Below are 21,581 nucleotides of genomic sequence, written 5' to 3'. Positions count from 1 at the left end.
TGTGCAGACACTTGAAATTGGTATCAAATGTAATTGGCATGTTATGGAATTTAACTATGGCAAATAAGTGATAGGAGATGGAAAGCTATGATGTCTACACATTTTCCTGAAACATTTACATGGTCAATTAATGTATCGTTTCAGCATCAATGTTGCAATGTGCGTGTCTGCAACTGCAAGATATGCAATGTTGAGTTGGGATTATAATTGATTATCACAACAGTTAACTCAAAAGTTAAGTCAGCATAATCATCATAATAGCTAGTCAACATTCCATTTCCATTTCAGGTGCATCAACTGAAATAAAAGTCTCATTCATTTATGATTAACACAGACTTTAAAGGGGATTAAGCTCAAATGTCCCACTTTAACCTGTGCTTCTCCTATAAATTGTAATAATTACATATTCAGTTTATTATTTCCCTTCTCTTCTTGTTTTTTCAAGAGTCTGCAACAATTACAAATTCCGCACTTAAGGCAAATCTAGCATTTTGAAGATGCCAAAGCCAGCAGGAAAAACAGGCGGTAAGTAAACAAAATGTCAACCATGACATGACAACTGACAGAATTCTCAGACGCATTTATTTTAGTTTTGCATCATTCCATCACCCCCCGGTCTTATCAGTTTAGTGGATGTCAAGGATTGTTTTCATGATCAAGGCTGTGATAAAACATCGCCATCATGTGGTCAACAACAAATTCACAGCTTCAAACTCTGAAGATCATGCAACACCAAGCAAGCATGCCATGCACATTCATTAATATGAAAATTTTGTAAATGCCTTTTCATGCTTGATCGCCTTAGCTCAGGTTAGTTTTTGAAAACAGTGTTCCGATATTTTAGTGGCTATTAGGAAGAGATCCAGAGTGCCTGGTGTTATGGTCACACAGTATGTCGAGGAACTTCCGCTTGGATGTACTACGCCTGATTTCATCAGAAAACCCATAGCATTAACTATTCAGGAAGGTAATCTTCTTTTTTCTTTCTTTCTTTCTTTCTTTTTTGTCTATCTATCTATCTGTCTATCCGTCCGTCCGTCCATCTATCTATCTATCTATCTATCTATCTATCTATCTATCTATCTATCTATCTATCTATCTATCTATCTATCTATCTATCTGTCTGTCTGTCTGTCTGTCTGTCTGTCGATCTATGGTTATTGTTCTATCTATCTATCTATCTATCTATCTATCTATCTGTCTGTCTGTCTGTCTGTCTGTCTGTCTGTCTGTCTGTCTGTCTGTCTGTCTGTCTGTCCGTCCGTCCGTCCGTCCGTCCGTCCGTCCGTCCGTCCGTCCGTCCGTCCGTCCGTCCGTCCGTCCGTCCATCCATCCATCCATCTATCTATCTATATCTATCTATCTATCTATCTATCTATCTATCTGTCTGTCTGTCTATCGATCTATGGTTATCTATCTATCTATCTATCTATCTATCTATCTATCTATCTATCTATCTATCTATCTATCTATCTATCTATCTATCTATCTATCTATCTGTCTGTCTGTCTGTCTGTCTGTCTATCTATCTCTATCGATCTATGGTTATTGTTCTATCTATCTATCTATCTATCTATCTATCTATCTATCTATCTATCTATCTATCTATCTATCTATCTATCTATCTATCTATCTATCTATCCATCCATCCATCCATCCATCCATCCATCCATATGTCTATCTATCCATCTGTCTGTATGTCTATCTATCATCTATCCATCCATCCATCCATCCATCCATCCATCCATCCATCCATCCATCCATCCATCCATCTATCTATCTATCTATCTATCTATCTATCTATCTATCTATCTATCTATCTATCTATCTGTAATATATTATTTAATTTTGCATTCGTTTTCCAGGCAAACTGGCCTTTTTTAAAGCTGTTGTTAATGGATGTCCAGTTCCAGAGGTTACATGGGGACGAAACAAGGAAGAGATCTCTAATTCAACCAAATATGTTACACGATTTGATGATAAGAATGAAGAATATATTTTGGAGGTGAATTTTCAGCTAAAATACAATGTTATAAGCTGTTTAACTTCATTTGAAATGTAGTCGTGTAAATATGTGCACTTTTACTTTACTTGAGTATATTTAAGTGCTGTGTCTGTATTTTTACTCCACTTTTTTTTTACTTCAACCCGCTGTCAGTACTTTATTTTTTACTTACTTTTGAATATATATTTGATTGGTTAAGTTGAATAATCAGCCCTGTGATTCCCATCCAATCAGATCTCACATAGAAAGATCGCATCATGCAGAACAACCTCAAGGCACATGCACTGTATAAATGCAGCTAACATGTACAGTGTGGAAGCATTAAAAGTGTCCAAGAAAACAGAAAATCATTGGATGCAATGACAGAGAGACTGTTTAGATCAGTGTTTCTCAACCATGTTCCTATTGGACCGCACCAATACTGCATGTTTCGGATGTTTTTTTTTTTTTTGTCTCATTAGCAGTCTCTGCTAATGAGCTGAAGATCTGAAGCAGGTGTGTTTGGTTAAGAAGACATGGAAAATGTGCAGAGCTGGTGGTCCTCTTGGAATGTGGTTGAGAAACACTGGTTTAGATGATGATGATGATGTCTACTGCATTAGGACTGAAATCACCAAATGGCCTTAAACAATCAATATATTCCTTACAGAATGTTACGTTTCAGCTAAAATACAATGTTATGAGATGCTTAATTTTATTTAAATGTTTAAGTCACACCGCAACTATCAATACATCCAGGCTGTCAATAAAAATATGAAGAAATTAGATTTTCCTTATAATTTACTTATAATCCACATTAATTCTATTTTTATTTTCTTTAACAGCATTTGGTATTTAATGTTATTTCTTTTACAGATACCAAATGTAGATTCAGATCAAGCAGACACATACAAGTGTTTTGCTATAAATCAGTTTGGAAAAGCTATTTGCACTGCTGCACTGAATGTCATTGAGGGTAAGAAATTCATCATGGTAATTCCAACATAATGTTCTGTTAGTCTTCTATATTATATATAATATAAAATGCACATATATGCCTAATTCAATCTGGTTTTCATTTTTACAGTTGGATTCAAGAAAAGAAAGCCAGGTGTGTACAGCGTGTGGCTCAGAGCTAATGAGGCTTGAAATTACACAAACAGTATGATAATATTAGAAGATCTGTTTTCTGTTAAAGAGTATTCAAAGTGTCGAAATGACTTCAAATATGTCTAATTTGTTTTTCAGCGCCGAAAAGCGACCCAGATGAGTTCAGAAAAATGCTGAAGAAAACGTAATGCATCACTTTATCATACAGATTTTTAACAAATTATTTATTTATCATTTTACAATATAACAATAAGCACAATAAACAGAAGGAAAATGTATCATTAAATAGCATCAGAGTATACAAATCTAAAACATATACATCATCAAATTCAGTTAAACATAAATCAAAAAACAGCATATGAGTGGTCAGAGTGATAATAATGTGTATTATATAGGCATAGGTCAAAGAGTTCATAAAGAGTCCAAAAACATATTCCAGGTTTCTAAAAATATGTGTGTTTTGTTTTTCAAACTGTTAAATATTCCATATGCAGTGTGTCATTTATATTTTGACATTTTTCAGTTTAACAGAATACATTTTCTAGATACATAAGAAATCAGACCTACTCATACAGATTTGTTAGATGGTACAATAAATATACAATAATCAGGAAAAGAGAAATAAAATAAGGCAGATAATGGTTTAGTTGTTACAGAATAATATGTTTCAGGGTGGTTTTTTATGTGTATATATGGACATAGAGAATTTTGGATATATCTGCTTTAATTGCCCATAAAAAGGAGAAAATAAATCATTGTATGTGCACTCGAGTATGTTGTCACACAATTTGTGACTCTGGACCACACAACCAGTCATAAGTGCCAATTATTATACACGTGAAAGGTGAAAAAATAGGCTTTCCATTACGATAAGAAAATTTTAGCCTGAGATACAACTATTTTAGAATCTGAGGGTGCAAAAAAAACTAAATATTCAGAAAAATCACCTTTAAAGTTGTCTATTAAGTAAGTTCTTACCAATGAATATTACTGATTTAAGTGTAAGTTTCTATACTGTAAAAAAAATCCTGGTTGCCTTACATTTTTAAGCTGAATCAAATTAACCTTGTGAGTCCATTGAACTTATATTATGTTTAACTGATTTGCCTAACTTATAAAACTAGGTTAGAACATGATTTACTAAGTTTAATAAGTTACAATGAACTAAAAGTTTATAGTGTCATGACTAATTGATCATATAATTTTTTTACAGTGTACACATTTACTGTAGAAAATGTATAAAATATCTTTATGGAACATGGTCTTCACTTAATAGTCCAATGATTGTTGGCATAAAATAAACAGATCAATAATTTTGAGCTATACAATGTATTATTTTCTATTCCTAACAATGTACCTCTGCAACATAAGAAATGGTTTTGTGGTCCAGGGTTTATTAGTTAAGTTGTCAAGAAAAAATAGCCTTATGTAACAGACTATTGCTGATAAAGAAAATGGGTAAAACAAATATAAAACACAAACCCATTCATTAAACATCATAAAAGGTCTTTTTTTGGCAATTTCTTCACTAACCAAAATAAGCAGTCTGATCTGTTGTGGCACTTTATTAATTTTAGGGTTGTCAAGAGGAAACAAGAACAATGTAAAGAGGGAGAAATTGATCCAAGGTTCTGGGAGGTGTTGCTGAGCGCAGCCAGGAAAGATTACGAACGTATTTGTCATGAATATGGAGTCACGGACTTCAGGTGGATGCTGAGAAAACTAAACCAGAAGAGGAAGGAAAGAGAGGCAGAGCAGTCCAAGGTCTCTTTTCTAGGAGTTTAAGTTATCTGTTCACCATTGATTTTAAATTTACACACAATGAAAAACTGGCGGCATGGTGGCTTAGTGGTTAGCACTGTTGTCTCACAGCAAGAAGATTGCTGGTTTAGGTCCTGGCATTTCTATGTGGAGTTTGCATGTTCTCCCCGTGTTCGCATGGTTTTCTTCCGGGTTCTCCGGTTTCCCCAACAGTCCAAAGACGTGCTATAAGTGAATTGGGTAAACAAAATTGTATGTAGGCTATGAGTGCGTGTGTGAATGTTAGAGTGTATGAGTGTTTCCCAGTACTGGGTTGAGGCTTGAGGGCATCCGCTGTGTAAAACATATGAATAGTTGTCGGTTCATTCTGCTGTGGTGACCCCTAATAAATATGGGACTAAGCTAAAGGGGAAATGAATGAATGAATGAATAATGAAAAACTCCTCTCCTGACTCTTCTATTTTAAGTATGTGGAGAAAGTCCACAGCATGAAACAGATCGAGGTAAAAACTGACGGCACTGCAGAATTTGAGCTGGACATGAAGCTAAAGGATCCTAACAGTAAAATCTTACTCTACAAAGTAAGTGCTTTCACTTGAATGTCTCAGTGTCATCAGAAATTCTTAAATGTACTTTAACGTATACTAGCTCTTTACAGGACGGGGAAATGCTTGACTATGGTGATGGAACGGATGATACTGCAAAACATAATATGCAACAATTTGGTGAAACGTACTTGTTCAGCATTAGAGACGTTGGCCCAGAGGATGCTGGCTTATATCAAGTGGATGTAGAGGATGCAAACATGTTCTCAACTTCTCTAGCATGTAAGTAATACCAGTTGGTTTTTAAGAGATAATTACAGGTCACAGATAATTACATTAATATTATAGTAACATTAATGGTAATGCAATTTTTATAAGTGGTGCTGTAAATTGTACACTCCAATCTTTTGCAGGGGGTGTGAGCAAAAATGGAATTCATTTAATTTGCTAAATAATTATAATCTGTCATAGAACTGGACAGTAAAAATTCAATTAAGCAGCAGCTTCTCTATCAATAACTGGTTGATGAGCTATTTTTTTCTGCTTGATATTTGCCTCAAATTCATTATTATTTATTATGTATTCTCTTTGAATTAATTTTACCTTCAGTGCCTGATGTGGAGTTTAGCAGGACTCTCAAAGACACGAAAGTGGTAGAAGGGCAGGATGCAGTGTTTGAGTGTGCCTTATTGGACCCTGTCCCACAAATCACCTGGTGCGTCAATGATGTCTCTGTGGAGCATGGAGATAAATATGAGATCACAGTGTCGGAAGACCAGCAAGTGCACAAACTAGCAGTGAAAAACTGCACAAAAGATGACAAGGGAGTCTATTCAGCTATTGCTGGTCTCAGATCAAGCCAGGGGACTTTGGTTGTGGAAGGTAGGCTTTCTGATTTAATTATTTTTTAAGTACTGTCCCTCTTTGGTGAATTTCACATTTCACATGCAATATACCCTATATATTAACAGACAAATGTTTAGAATGATTAAGTTTTTTTTTATTCAATGTAATTATAATTACAATTTAAAAAGACAGTTGATTACTGTAATTGGTTAGTTTTTCTCAGGAATTGTACACTATAAAACATAAAATCACCATTTGTTCAGCACACTACTTTTTTCTGTCATATACAGTTGAAGTCAGAATTATTAGCCTCCCTTTGAATTTTTCTTCTTTTTTAAATATTTCCTAAATGATGTTTAACAGAGCTAGGAAATTTTCACAGTATGTCTGATAATATTTTTTCTTCTGGAGGAAGCCTTATTTGTTTTATTTCGGCTAGAATAAAAGCAGTTTTTAAAATCCATTTTAAGGTCAAAGTTATTAGCCCCTTTAAGCTGTATTTTTTTTCCGATAGTCTACAGAACAAACCATCGTTATACAATAACTTACCTAATTACCCTAACCTGCCTAGTTAACCTAATTAACCTAGTTAAGCCTTTAAATGTCACTTTAAGCTGTATAGAAGTATCTTGAAAAATATCTAGTCAAATATTATTTACTGTCATCATGGCAAAGATAAAATAAATCAGTTATTAGAAATAAGTTATTAAAACTATTATGATTAGAAATGTGTTGAACAAATTTTATCTGCGTTAAACAGAAATTCGAGGAAAAAATAAACAGGGGGGCTAAAATTCTGACTTCAACTGTATACTAAGAATTGTGAATAACTATTGATCTACATAAAAATATATGTTATGTCAATAATATTCGCTAAAATGTTATGTCAACATGTTTAACTGAGTACTCTGGACAAACATTTTTGTGTTGAACAGGAATATTGATTTTTAAATAATTCGCGCATGCGTCATGCGATGATCAAAAACTAAGATTGTTTATCTGTTGCTTGTAAGAGGGGTGACACAGTGGTGCAGTGGGTAGCACAGTCGCCTCACAGCAAGAAAGTTGCTGGTTCGAGCCCCAGCTGGGTCAGTTGGCATCCCTCTATTCATGTGCGTTTCCTTCGGTTTCCCCAATTGTCCAAAGACATGCGGTACAGGTGTCTGAGTGTGAATGGGTGTTTCCCAGTACTGGGTTGCAGCTGGAAGGCCAGCCAGTGTGTAAAACATAAGGGACTGATGAATAAAGGGACAAAGCCAAAGGAAAATGAATGAAGTATTAAGTTTGTGTTTGTCTTTTTTAAGTGAAATGGTGAAATACAGGTTGATATGCTAAATAGTACTGATTACTTATTTTGCAAATTTGGAAAAAATCCTCCACTGAACAGAACAAAATGAATTGACTCAATAGCAGTAACTGTTGCTTCAGTTGATGTGACAAGAATGTCTTTATTAGTAATCAACATTGCATTAATAAACAAAATTATGTTAGCTGAACAAAATATTGTTACTGAGAAGAACTAAAAAAAGTTCTCACTGCATTGTTTTTTTATTTAGTACAGTGTACTTTACTAAGTAGTTTTAAAAAATGTGTACATTTACTTTCACTTTACATTTTAGTGCTGTATCTGTACTTTTACTCCACTATTTTCATTCAACCTGCAGTTACTACTTTATTTTTTACTTATATTGTTTTATATTTGATTAGTTAAGTAGATTAATCAGTCATGTGATTCCCATCCAATCAAATCTCGCATTGAAAAATTGCATCAAACAGAACAACCTCAAGCAACACAATACTTTTACAAGAGAGCATGAAATTTCTTTGCAAACCTTCCATCAATAGGCCTATTGGATCAATCTCTTCACCATTAAACTGACTTGAAGTAAACAGTGTTTGAGAGCAACAGCATTTCTCTGAACAAGTTTAAGTCAGCTCATTCGCCTCTACCCCTGTACATGAGGAGGTATTCATAAACCTTTTTTTCTCTTTCATTTTAGTATAAATTTTGTACAAATTTCATATAGAAAGTTCCGTCTGATCTCTTTAATCCCTGTAAAAATCATGTAATGCAGATAATGAGTTGGAACACTGTGCTATATCTCTTCATTGTGTTTCCATTCATTGGGTGGCCAGTAAAATTAACACCATCTCTTAACAGTCTTATATTTTAAAAGGGTGATATATTCATTTTCCTTTAGCGTAGTCCCTTATTTTTCAGGGGTTGCCACAGCAGCATAAACCGCCAACTATTCCAGCATATGTTTTATGCAGCGGATGCCCTTCCAGCTGTAACCCAGTACTGAGAAACTCTCATACACTCTCGCATTCACACACACACTCATACACTACGGCCAATTTTAGTTATCATATTCACCGCATGTGTTTGGACTTTGGGGGAAACAGGAGCACTTGGAGGAAACCCACACCAACATGGGGAGAACATGCAAACGCCACACAGAAATGCCAACTGACCCAGCTGGGAGTCGAACCAGTGATCTTCTTACTGTGAGACAACAGTGCTAACCCCTAGTTTAACCCCTTAGTGAACACCAGTGCATGATCCTCAGGTGTTTTTTTATTTCTAAACTTCCTCTGCATTTCCACCTGCAGCACTGAGACTGAGAATGATTATGATGCCATATTTCTGTTTTTGAACTGATATTTTATTCCATCTCATTTCTTAAACAGAGATGCTGATGCATTGTACACAATACTCCCATTAAATATTACTGGTCTTAGCATTGTGCAGTAGACTATTTTCAATGATTGTGGAATTGCTCCCAAATATACCCATGCCATTTGTCTGTTATTTTCTTTATTGCATAATTTTCATCCATACTCCAAGCATTCCCCACCTTCTTCAATATTAATACATTTTCTGGTCTGATCTCAAGCCTAGGCAAATAACTAGGAAAGCACCAATCAGAGGGTGCATGTTTATGATGTCATCATGTAGACTTCTTACAAAGTATTTTACAGTATTTTAAAAATACAAATATATACAAGACTGACAAGATGGCGGATTGTTTGTAGACTTGTGTGTTGGTCTTTTTTAAAAGAGAAAAGAATGCGGACATTTGTTTATTTGATTCTTCTGGGTTGCTATACGGCACTATGGATACCTGGGACTGGCGTGCCTTCTGGCAACGACCGCAGACATACCTATGAGTTAATCGCGCTTTATCATCAGCCACAGCGGCGTGATTTGGGAGTATGGCTCGATACTACCCTGGAGAGACAAGTCTCATGGCTTGTTGCCAATTTTTGCTGAATCTTCGCGTGGTCTATGGGCCCAGGGGAAAGGAAGACTTTCAGCCCGTGCGATGCCTCTTTGCAGCGGAATGTCAATTGATTATCCAAAGAGAAGATTGTGTTTAGTCTTCATCTTGCTATTTTTATCTGGGAACATCCATCCCAACCCGGGTCCGGGGTCAGGTCAATTTCAAACGCCAGACGAGCTTAAATCCACAAATGGACTACGTTTTTTTTTCACCTGAATGTGCGCAGTATGATAAATAAAATGGACTCTTTAAGAATCTGGGCTGAAATGACTGATGCAGATATATTAGTTCTCACGGAGACATGGTTAAAAGCATCAGTTACAAATGATATGATTAATATTAATGCTTATAATAACGCTTATAAATATTTGAATTACTTTTTTGAAATACTTGTATATAAATACTGCCCATCCCGACTTAACACCACTGCCAAAATACATTACCATCATTACCATCATTAGGTAAGTAATAAAAGTAAGAAATGAATACTTTTCAACAGTGATGCATTGAAACTGGCTGACAAACTGACATTTATATGAATATTTGCATTTTATATTCTTCAAAGAAAATGTATTATTATAAAATATATATATATATATTATTAATTTTGCCTGATCACTATATTTTGGTTATGGTGTATTTTGTAACTGCTACTGTTTCTAGATGATCCTAAAGCCAGTGGTAAAAGTGACGCAGATGACCTAGCCAAACATTTAGCTGAGGAGAAAGCCAGACTGCAGAGGGAAATGGAGGAAGCTGCCAGGAGGGCACAGGCTGAAAAGGATGAAGCAGCCAGGATGGCACAAGCAGAGCGAGATGAAGCGGCCAGAAAGGCCAAGAAAGAGCAAGACGAGGCGGCCAGGAGGGCCCAAGCTGAAAGAGATGAAGCCGCCAGAAGGGCCAAGGCAGACCAAGATGAAGCTGCCAGGAAGGCAAAGGCAGACCAAGATGAAGCCGCCAGTAAGGCAAAGGCTGACCAGGATAAAGCTGCCAGGAAGGCTCAAGAGGAGCAAGATGAGGCGGCCAGGAGGTCCCAAGCTGAAAGAGATGAAGCGGCCCGCAGAGCTCAAGCTGAAAGAGATGAGGCAGCCAGGAGGGCACAGGCCGAGCGAGAGGCGGCTGAAAGAAGGGCAGCCATGATGGCAAAGAAAGAAGGACAAAATGGTAGTGGAGGATCAGTCCTGAGAGATGTCAATGAAGGTGATGGATCAGGGATGAAAAATGGAGATGAAACTAGGAAACATGGAAAAGGAGATGGTTTAGATGTAGATGGTTCAAGTGGAGATGGATCAAGTGAGAAGCGCAAGAGACTTGCAAGAGATGGTGAACTGGTTCCTAACTGCATCACAGGTAAGTGATTGTCTCAAACTCACAAAATATTAAGTCAAGAATTCCTCTGTGCTGAGATTGTGAGAGTGTATAATTTGACACATTTCCTCAAGAGCATGGAGTCCACTTCCTGAAAGGCTTGTCAGATGCTGCTGTCAACATTGGAGAATCAGCAGAGTTGGGGTGCAAACTTAGCAGTGAAGATAGCACTGGATTATGGTACAAAGATGGCAAAAAGGTTAGAATGTACATTCATATGTTACATTTATTCTGTTTCGTTATGTAATATGCAGGGCTTGACATTAACACCGCCAACCCGCCAAATGCAGGTAGAGTTCAGCTGTGGCAGGTTGGACAGCCGCTCCCACTTTGGCTGGTTGAAAATCATTTTTAAATTGTAGTTTTCTTACAAAGCTTAAATAAAAAGGATGGCCAAATGGTGCGGGGTCGGCGTGAGAGATGACAAAAATGACTGTTGTTCGTGTGAGCAAAAATAACCGGTGAATACCGAATGAGAGGATGATCACGTGTGATGTGATGCGTGCGAGTGTTTAAAAGCATGCACGCTCACGTTTCTTTGCACGAAGCATCCGTGCCTGCCAACGCACCTAGTGCAAACGGTTCTCTTTGAAATAGATTGGACAAAAAGCGATGCTCACGGACCCACAGTCCTGCTGCTTTCAAGAGCTCAAGATTTTTTTTAAATGTCTTTTTGTAAGCAGCAGCGGTTGATTTTGCTTCAGTTATGCTCATGATCATCCTTTAATTACAGCACATGATATGTTTTTCACCAGCTTTCTTTTGCTTTACTTAATCTCATATTGCATTAATATGAGATTAACTCTCCATTTATATATAGTTAACTAAACAGTTTTAGATACATGACTATAATTATTTTTTAAACGTCAATTAAAAAAAAAAAGTATTGTTGAATACAAAGCGCATGTATACAGCTATATTTATCTTGTTTAACATGTTATTTAAATTTTTTTGGCTAAGAAATATTTGTTTATTTTTGGTGTGGCTAGAGAAAAATTTGGTAAATCCTTGGTGTTGAGCACTGAAGAATTAAGTGAAATAAAAGCTAATTGCAATGCAACACTATGAAACCCCAATCCATTTGCTCATGCTCATTGAGCAAGGTCATACACAACACACAAAAAAGTGAAATGAATAAGGAGTCATGTGGACATAACATTTAAATCAACTATTTTAGCATGCAAAAATCAAATTTATGCATATATAAAATATATTTTCCCAACAACAAAATTGTGGCTAGTAAAAAAGGTGATGGTTAGTGATGTTGGAAATATGCATAACCAACAATCAATGCTTTTTTTCATCAGCTGGTGTCTGTGGATGGAATTACAGTTGTTAAAGATGGGGCTCACCACAAACTAATCATCCACAACTGCAAAGAAGGAGACGCTGGGAAATACAAGTTTGAGGCTGAAGGACGAAAATCAGAGGCTTCGTTAACTGTTGAAGGTAGGCATATTATTGCATGTCAGCCTAAATTTGACAATAAAATGCATCTACTCTAATTCTGTAGGCCATATTTGCATTATTCATCAGTTTGTCTTGTTATGTTCAGATTGAAAAAAATGGTATAATATATTCACTAAATGAGTACACAAACCATAATACAATGCCGTGTGGGTATTTAGTCTACATAAACAAAACCTCTACAACCCTGTCGTGTTTTGTAGAAAAGCAATTATAAAATATTGTTTCTCCCTTCAGATCCACCCAAAATTGATGCAGATGCCTTGGGTAAATTCTCAGAACAGGTTATTGTGAAAGCAGGAGAAAACGCTTCTTTCAAGCTGCCATTTTCAGGAAAAGAGCCATTCAAGATCCAGTGGTTTAAAGGGGACGAAGAGCTGCTGGAGGGTCACGGAGTCAGGATTGAAAAGTCTTCAGCTCACAGTCGCATACTTCTTGCTAAGTGTCAGCGCAAAGACACCGGAGAGATCAAGATCAAAATCAAAAATGAATTTGCTACCGTGGAGGCAGCATCAAAACTCATAGTACTTGGTATGTAATGCAAAGCTGATATGAAGAAAAAATATTTGTTTAAAGTATTTCATAGATAAAAATACATTAAATGTTTTGTGAAAGAGAAAAAAATGATTATAGAAGAATATTAAATTCACAAACATCCTTGAAAAGCCAGAGGCAAATCTTTTTAAGTGCTTATAATGCTTTAGCTGTTTGCATGCTCTGTTTGCGTGCTATATAAATGATGACAAGTTCAAATGCATAGAAAATATGCATATAAAAATATACATTAGGTCCTGGTGTTCTTAGCATTCACACTGTCATTTTAAAGGTTCAACCTTAAGGCATAAACAACAACACAAAAATACTTTATGACATCCATTTTACAACAGAACATACAAACATTCATTCATTTTTTTTTCTCAGCTTAGTCCCTTATATATCAGGGGTCGCCACAGCGGAATGAACCGCCAACTAATTAAGCATATGTTTTACGCAACAGAAATATTCCTGCTTTTGTTTTAGGTTTGTTTTAGGTTTTATTCCCGCTGCAACCCAGTGCTAGGAAACACCCATACACTCTCACATTCTCACACACACACACACACACACACACACTCTCTTATACACTATGGCAAATTTTGTTTATTCAATTCATTTACAGTTGAAGTTAGAATTATTAGCCCCCCTTTGATTTTTTTTCTTTTTTAAATATTTCTCAAATTATACTTAACAGAGCAAGGACATTTTCACAGTATGTCTGATAATATTTTTTCTTCGGGAAAAAGTCTTATTTGTTTTATTTCAGCTAGAATAAAAGCAGTTTATAATTTTTTAAAAAACATTTTAAGGTCAAAATTATTAGCCCCTTTAAGCTATATTTATTTGATAATTTACAGAACAAACCATCATTATACAATAACTTGCCTAATTACCCTAATCTAGTTGACCTAATTACCCTAGTTAAGCATTTAAATCGCACTTTAAGCTGTATAGAAGTGTCTAGAAAAATATCAAGTAAAATATTTACTGTCATCATGACAAAGATAAAATAAATCAGTTATAAGAAATGAGTTATTAAATCTATTATGTTTAGAAATGTGTTGAAAAAAATCTTCTCTCCATTAAACAGACATTGGGAAAAAAATAAACAGGGGGGCTAATAATTCAGGGAGGCTAATAATTCTGACTTCAACTGTATAGCGCATGTGTTTGGACTGTAGAAGAAGCCCTCAACCTGGAGGAAACCCAACACAGTGAAAACAAGTCCACACAGAAATGACAACTGGCCCAACTGGAGCTCCAACCAGCGACAGTGCTAACCACTGAGCCACTGTGCCACCCAACTTACAAACAAACTGACTAAAATAATAGTCTATACTGAGGGTAAACACCCTTTTTGTTTAAATTTAGGAAAGTACATGCAATTACAAAAATCATCAGCAATTAAGAAAAGATCTTCATCGGTCTGACAGCATACTGTATGTGCTGCATTTTCTCACAACACATGCAAATAGCACAATACAGAAATGTTTCAAGGGGACCCAAAAATGTGACGGACCCCAATATGATCTTTGAAAGGTGAGGTTTTTTGTTTATTTTAATATACTGATTAAACGATTCCCTTGTCTTTCGTATATTATCAGCCTCAATAACTAAACCTGAATACTCGGTTTGTCACGTTTTTGGGCCCCTTTGAAATGGCCCAGCTTTGGCCCACACAATCTTGTTTTGCTTGGCCCACATGCTGCAGTGAATTACAGTACATGACTGGGCTTCCAGGCAAGGGCCCAACATGAACCATATCTAGGTCAAGTCTCAGCCAAGTTAACCCATTACTGGGCCTGAACTGGACCAGATAGGTTGGTGTGTCACGGTTGCAATGAAATTGATAACCCATGAAGCATTGTGCTTTAGACACACTATGGGCATGCTTTTTCTCAAAGAAACCTGATTGGTAGAATTTTTTCTTTACTTAAAAATAATTTGGATGTATTTTAAATGTGTCAAGACTGGCCAAACTTACGTAGCCCACATATCAACTTTTAACATTTGGCCCAAATCTTGTGTGCCAGCTTAAAGACAGTGCCACCTCTGCCAAACCCAGGCCATGTTTGGCCCACCTGCTGTATGCCAGTGCCGGATGAATGCCTGCTGTGCAAGCTTTATGCCAAATCTGGGCCAAAATTCTTTGCTACCTGGGTAATTTCTGGTGTTAAATTGCAGTGTGTTAAGCTCACTCGGGCACTGTAGAGTTTTCAGTTCACACCAACTTCGCCAAATATTGTTTTAATCAAATAAAACCTGTCAAGTGTGAACACGCAAAAAATTAGCAATGTCCTGATCAGGTTTTTTCCCCTCGAGTTCGAGTCGTTTCATTTTGAACATCTACTGATACCGAAACCAGATCTGATACTTCTATAATACATAAAAAAATAAGTGAAGTTTATTTATGAACTAATTTCGAGAGGATCACATGCTTATGATTGCTTGCGGCTGATCCTGCATTATCCAATTTATGATTCACCAATCAGACGATTCCTAAGCCACTATAAATACCCTAAGTTCCATATCACAGCCATCTTCATTTTGAAGAATCCTCCCTTCCACCTCTACTCCTCCTCCTTTCCCAGATGGGTGGCACGGTTGCCCAGTGGTTAGCACTGTTGCCTCACAGCAAGAATGTCACTGGTTCTAGTCCTTACCAAGCCAGCTGATGTTTCTGTGCAGAGTTTACATGTTCTCCCCATGCTCACATGGGTTTCCTCTGGGTTCCCTGGTTTCCTCCCACCATCCAAAAACATGCAACTTAAGTTAATTGACTAATCCAAATCTACACCATAGACAGGAAGTAGTTATCTCTAAGAGCATTCACTAACTGTTCATTAGCTACTACAGCAGGGGAGTTCTCAAGATCTACCTGAGCTCAAACTCTCCTCTCGCCTTGCAAACGGGAGGGAGCCCCAGGCTCGAGGATCTTCTGAGCTCAGGGCTCTCTCCTGGGACAGCATGCCAAACAGAGTCGTGATCGGATCTGGACATCCCTACTAAAAATATCAAATTACAAATAGAAGACACAAAACTGACGTCAACTATTTGGTTGTTGGATGTGTAGTCAACTATTGGAGCACATAACTACTCTATATTTGTTTTTACAGACAGGCCAAGTCCTCCACAAGGACCTGTGGAAATTGTAGAAAGCTCCTTGTCTGCTATCGAGTTTAAATGGAGATCCCCGAAGGATGATGGTGGTTGTCCTGTCACAAATTACAACCTGGAGCGTCAACAGCTGGGACGGAACACCTGGACTAAAATTGGAGACATTCCTGGACAGCCTGCCTACAGAGACACGAACACTGATCGTGGCCGAAAGTACTGCTACAGGATCCGCGCAAAAAACTCAGAGGGCCTCAGTGACGTCATGACAACTAATGACATCGCTGCCGGCACTTTGGGTGAGATTCCTCAAGTCGGTCTATGTTTTCTTAGTCTCCAGAAAAAGGAAATGTGTTTTTAATTTAATAATAAGGCATGTTCTATTTATTCCCAGCATTCCCTGGCTCGCCTGCTCCTCCTAAGATTGTCAGTGCCTTTAAACACTGCGTTAATCTGGCTTGGCTTTCTCCCTCCAACACTGGAGGGGGAAGTATCACTGGCTACAATGTGGAAAAACGCAAAAAGGGCAGCAATTTTTGGAGTCAAGCAAACCTGAGAGATGAACCAATCAGAGGTAATGAAAATTTATTTGATTTCTTGACTAAAATACTCATTTAAAGAGATAGTTCATCCAAAAATTCGAATTAACTCACATTTGCATTTACTTATTTAGCACAGGGATTCTCCACCAGTGCGCCTCAGTAATAATGCAGGTGGGCCACGAGAGAGCTTAAAACTGCAGTTTAAACTTCCAACCTCTGCACGCTAACTACGACTACATTCTCAGTTGTATAAAGCAAACTGTCTCGTAAATGTAAAGGTAACGATGATTAGAGTAATAATAATCAGCTCACGCATGCCTCGCATCTGCGACTCGTACTGTATCATATTCGCACAAGTCCGTTGATTCACAAATGCATGCTTTATTTGTGTGAACACTTTAATGTATCCACATAGTTGTCCAAATTATTGCTCCGTGAGTGTTTTATAATGGACACACACCCGTACAGGAGATCTTGTAAGACTCTCTGGTGTTTAAGTAGTGATCAGCTGTTCACTGTTCCTGAAGGCGAACTCCAATAATATACAGCTGCAAACCCAACCTACGTCAGATTGATGTGTTTCAACAGATTTAGAGGGTTGTTACTGTATTTTACATATCTTTGTTTATTTTTAATGAATTAATTAATTTAATGAAGGAAATGAATAGTAGATATTCGTCAGTCCAATTCAATGAAGCAGCTGGTCTGGGCCCCGAAGTGAAAAAGTTTGTGAACGCCTGATTTAGCCGACGCTTTTATACAAAGCGACTTAAAATTGAGGAGGCATTCAGTGATTCAATAAGAAGAGGCAACACACACAAAAAGTGCTAATTATATAAAGGAACTGTTTGTGCTTGAGGTAGTAAGGGGGGGGGGGGTGTTTCTAATATTTTTATATTAGTTTCTACAGGTGGTTTGTCAACCCCACTCACCTGTGTGAACCTCACTTCATAAATGCACAATGTTTCGTTTTTTCACTTACCCTCATGTGGTTTCAAATCTTAATGTTTTTTTCTGTTAAACACACACACACACACACACACACACACACACACACACACACACACACAATGAAATATTTTTTTCAAGCAGCACTTCATATAATTAAAAATGTAATACTATTTGTTTTATTTTTCGATAAATATATTTTAAGTTCACAACATAGTTAAAATAAATGTATTTGATTAAGAGCTCAACTAAGAAATATTTGGAAAAATTTTTTAAAGGTTACTCACACAGGCCAGTGCATGCGTATTAAACAGAAACTCAATATTGCAATGACCTGGCCAGGTGCATCATGGGTAATGGTTTAGAGTTATACATTATAGTAGTTAGAATACATGGGTTGTTTTGTCATAAACTTTATGTGTGTTTATGTTTGAGTTGGCTTCTGTGATTTAAGTCCAATATTTCATTCATTCATTCATTCTCTATTTGGTTCAGTCCCTTTATTAATCTGGGGTTGTCACAGCGAAATGAACCGCCAACTTATCCAGCATATGTTTTATTCAGCGGATGCTCTTTCAGCCGCAACCCATCACTGGGAAACATACACACTCATTTACACACATACACTCATACACTACAGACAATTTAGCTTACCCAATTCACTGCTAGCCATTTAGATAAATTAAACAGTTTAGTTAGGTTATAGTAGCTCCAGTTGCCCTTGTACAGCAGTCATTACAATATGCTTTGTACTTTCATGGACTTCAAAAAAATATGAAGGCAAATTATTTATTTTTCATTGGCTCAAGTGATCAAATTTAGATGTGAAACCATTACCCTATTTTTTTATTAAATGAATAAAAATGTTATTTTTGTTTCAATTAAAGCTATATCTTCTTGTTTAGAACAAAAATATAATTTAAATGAATTGACTTCAACAAGACAAATACGCTTTGTACCAGGTTATAGAAAATTGTCATGGAGATAATAATTTATTTTTCAACCATTACCCTATTTTTTTTTTAATTGGATGAATGAAAGCTTTTTTCCAATGCACACACGCACACACACACACACACACACACACACACACACACACACACACACAAGGGCTGTGCGATTTGTGGAAAATATCTAACCGACTTTTTTGACAGATATTGCAATTTGATTTATAATTGAATTTTGTAGTCAAGCTTCAGCTAAATAATCTGTAAGCCATAGCAACAATTCTGCGATAGCTGCTAAAAATGACCTGTTTTTGTTTGGTGTCTGTGACATTGAAACCAAAAAATTCCCATATTGGAAATGCTGTTTTTCGTTGATATTAACTTGTCTATTAATGCTTCTGAAGCAGCAGATACCATCATCCCACTTGTCAGCGCTTTCCTGTTTGTTTTCTTTTTTTATTGTGGGCATAGTTTGGTTGCGCAATTCTGATTGAGCATAACGAAAGTGTGCTCTGGGCGGGGGAAATTAAATAACACATTTATATTTCATATTGCAGCCTCTTGCGATTAACTAACGATTCAAATTGTGATTGCGATTCGATTTTGATTTGTCGCACAGCCCTAACACACACACACATATTTTTAATAATGCTGAAAACTTGTAACCATGTAAACAATTACATGGTTTCCAGCTTTCTTCAAAATATCTTCTTTTGTGTTCAACAGAAGAAAGACTCTCAAAGATAAACGATGACAGAATTTCAGTTTTGGGTGAACTATCCCTTTAATTTAACCAAAGTTTGCATTTCCTCTCTAAATACAAATACAGTTTTAATGTTTTCATTTATTATTTAGAGAAAAAGTATGCAGTAAAAGATGTAATCGAAGGTGTAGAGTACGAGTTCAGAGTTTCTGCTGTTAACACGTGCGGCCCTGGAGAACCAAGCGGGCCCTCTGAATGCGTGATTGCAAGGGACCCCAAAAGTAAGACTTATTCTGCAAAATCATATTCAATGCCACCCTAGTGCAAAAATCTGACCTGTCTGAGTACAACACGTATTCTAGATTTAGTCAATATTTCTGATGTTATCACCTCAGAGCCTCCCGGTAAGGTCAAAGAGCTTAAAATGAGTGGATCAAGCTACACCAGCCTGTCTCTGTCCTGGACTAAACCTACAGAAGTCAAAGGTGAGGAAGATGAAGCAAAAGGCTATTTTGTGGAAATCAGGCCTGCGGAGCAACTGGAGTGGAGTCGCTGCAATACAAACGCTGTAAATCAGACCTCCTTTACTGTCGTGGGATTGAAGTCAATGGCTATGTATTGGGTTCAAGTGATTGCCACCAATGAAGGAGGAGAGGGGCTTCCGCAGAGCTTTGACAATTATATCATCGCCATGCCTCCTCCGGGTACAGATTAATATTTATTTAAATGTTTTAGCTTTTAGTTTCACACAGAATCTATATTAATTAATCTATATTAATCTATATTAAAGAATCTGTCTTGATTTATTTTTTTTAGTAAAGCCAAAGTTCACTGACAAAAAAATGAAAAGCTTTATGGTTGTTAAAGCTGGAAACACTGTTCGTGTCAGCGTCAGTTTTGAGGTAGTTTAGCAAAATATCTGGTATAAACTATAATATCACATATTTAAGCATGGCTAATTCATGTTTATTTATATATTTTTTTGTTCACAGGCTTCTCCCTTACCAGACATTACATGGCTAAAGGATGGTTATCCTGTAGGCAAACATGTGACGATTGCTAATTTTGAAAAAGGTTCTCAGCTATTTATTTACACGTCAGAGCTGTCTGACACTGGCATCTATACAGTCAACGTGAAGAATACGGTGGGCCAGGACACCTTCGCTATTGAAATAAGAGTCACTGGTAATGTAACTCCTCAGATTTCTTTCCTATAAAAAGTATAACTTGTACAAGAATGTTAAAGTGTCCCCATTCATTTTGTTTTGGATTCCTCCTAAAATAGGTTTCATTTGAGCCAAAAAAATGTATCAGCTCCTGTTTTTTCCACAGTAGCTGTTTCCATCCACCTATTTTTATGTGCATTTTGGATATGCGCATAAAAATACAGTTGCCAAGATGCACATAAGTTAAAAAAAAAGTATGCACATGACTCAGTAGGATAAACTTTTTTTCGATAAGAAAAGATGTGCATAAACTATGATGGAAACACTTTACCGAACAAATTCCAGTATGCACATGTAAAAAAGTCATGTGATAAGAGATCATGTGATGATAAAAATGTGTGTGAATGGACAAACCAGCAGGCTGAGCACATTGTAAAACATCTAAACTGTGTTAGCTAGTGTTATTATATTATTAATTACCTCCAGAATCAAGAGTGTCTGTGCTCCGCGTCTCATGTCTTTAAATGCCACCAGACATTCACTGCATGTCAGCATTGTCTTCTGAGGTCCAAGTCATTTATTAAAGGAAGAAAAGATTCACGCAGCTTCTCCTACCACAGCAAAGTCCATTTTTACTTTTGAGGCGAGGATTTTATTTTCTTTGACTCATTGGATGGAAACACTGCTTTACATCTTTTATGCGATATTTCTGTTTTGTGCATAAATTTCATTAGCATCTTTGGATGGAAACATAGCTACTTTAAAATGGTTTGTTTAAGGATCCACTCTCTTTAAACACCTACCATATGAAAGACAATTCTTTTCTGATTGGTCAGACAGCCCAGTCTGTTGTGATTGGTCTACCTCTAACAGCACATCAGACCAAACTTACATACATGTAGGTATATGCAGGAAGTAGGCCTGGGATTACTTATTACCATGGCCAGACATGCTGATTTTATTTATTTATTTATTTATTTATTTATTTATTTATTTATTTGTTTATTTATTTATTTATTTATTGTGGTTTATGTACAGCATTTGGATAAAACTAAATCTGTAGTTTTATGTGGAATGATTCTGAGACTATAGGAACTGAAAACGTAATAAAATTTTAAAATAATTTTAAAAAGAATAACATTTTGATTAACTTTTATTTAAGGTATACAATGCACTTCCAATCAGAACCACTAGTTTGGTAATGGCCCGTTTCCACTGACGGGTATGTTACGGTTCGGTTCGGTACGCTTTTATGGTTG

The 21,581-nt window shown here is 36.6% G+C and overlaps 1 protein-coding gene across 1 annotated transcript in view; it reads left to right on the top strand.

Moving 5' to 3' along the window:
• LOC130231046 (immunoglobulin-like and fibronectin type III domain-containing protein 1) overlaps positions 1 to 21,581 on the top strand; it is a 31,870-nt gene that overhangs the window by 4,542 nt on the left and 5,747 nt on the right. Inside the window, exons 2-21 of the mRNA XM_056460421.1 lie at positions 446 to 525; positions 845 to 967; positions 1,866 to 2,005; positions 2,861 to 2,960; positions 3,072 to 3,095; positions 3,233 to 3,278; positions 4,672 to 4,858; positions 5,323 to 5,436; positions 5,514 to 5,682; positions 6,010 to 6,282; positions 10,194 to 10,880; positions 10,973 to 11,097; positions 12,206 to 12,347; positions 12,603 to 12,896; positions 16,019 to 16,315; positions 16,411 to 16,590; positions 19,309 to 19,437; positions 19,552 to 19,860; positions 19,973 to 20,058; positions 20,149 to 20,341. Of these exons, the coding sequence (XP_056316396.1) occupies positions 498 to 525; positions 845 to 967; positions 1,866 to 2,005; positions 2,861 to 2,960; positions 3,072 to 3,095; positions 3,233 to 3,278; positions 4,672 to 4,858; positions 5,323 to 5,436; positions 5,514 to 5,682; positions 6,010 to 6,282; positions 10,194 to 10,880; positions 10,973 to 11,097; positions 12,206 to 12,347; positions 12,603 to 12,896; positions 16,019 to 16,315; positions 16,411 to 16,590; positions 19,309 to 19,437; positions 19,552 to 19,860; positions 19,973 to 20,058; positions 20,149 to 20,341 (3,646 nt within the window). The 5' untranslated portion in view covers positions 446 to 497. The remainder of the gene's footprint in view (positions 1 to 445; positions 526 to 844; positions 968 to 1,865; positions 2,006 to 2,860; positions 2,961 to 3,071; positions 3,096 to 3,232; positions 3,279 to 4,671; positions 4,859 to 5,322; positions 5,437 to 5,513; positions 5,683 to 6,009; positions 6,283 to 10,193; positions 10,881 to 10,972; positions 11,098 to 12,205; positions 12,348 to 12,602; positions 12,897 to 16,018; positions 16,316 to 16,410; positions 16,591 to 19,308; positions 19,438 to 19,551; positions 19,861 to 19,972; positions 20,059 to 20,148; positions 20,342 to 21,581) is intronic.

Source organism: Danio aesculapii, chromosome 6 (assembly GCF_903798145.1).
Source record: "Danio aesculapii chromosome 6, fDanAes4.1, whole genome shotgun sequence".
NCBI classification, from domain to species: Eukaryota; Metazoa; Chordata; class Actinopteri; order Cypriniformes; family Danionidae; genus Danio; species Danio aesculapii.
This window is presented reverse-complemented; position numbering and strand designations above follow the sequence as displayed.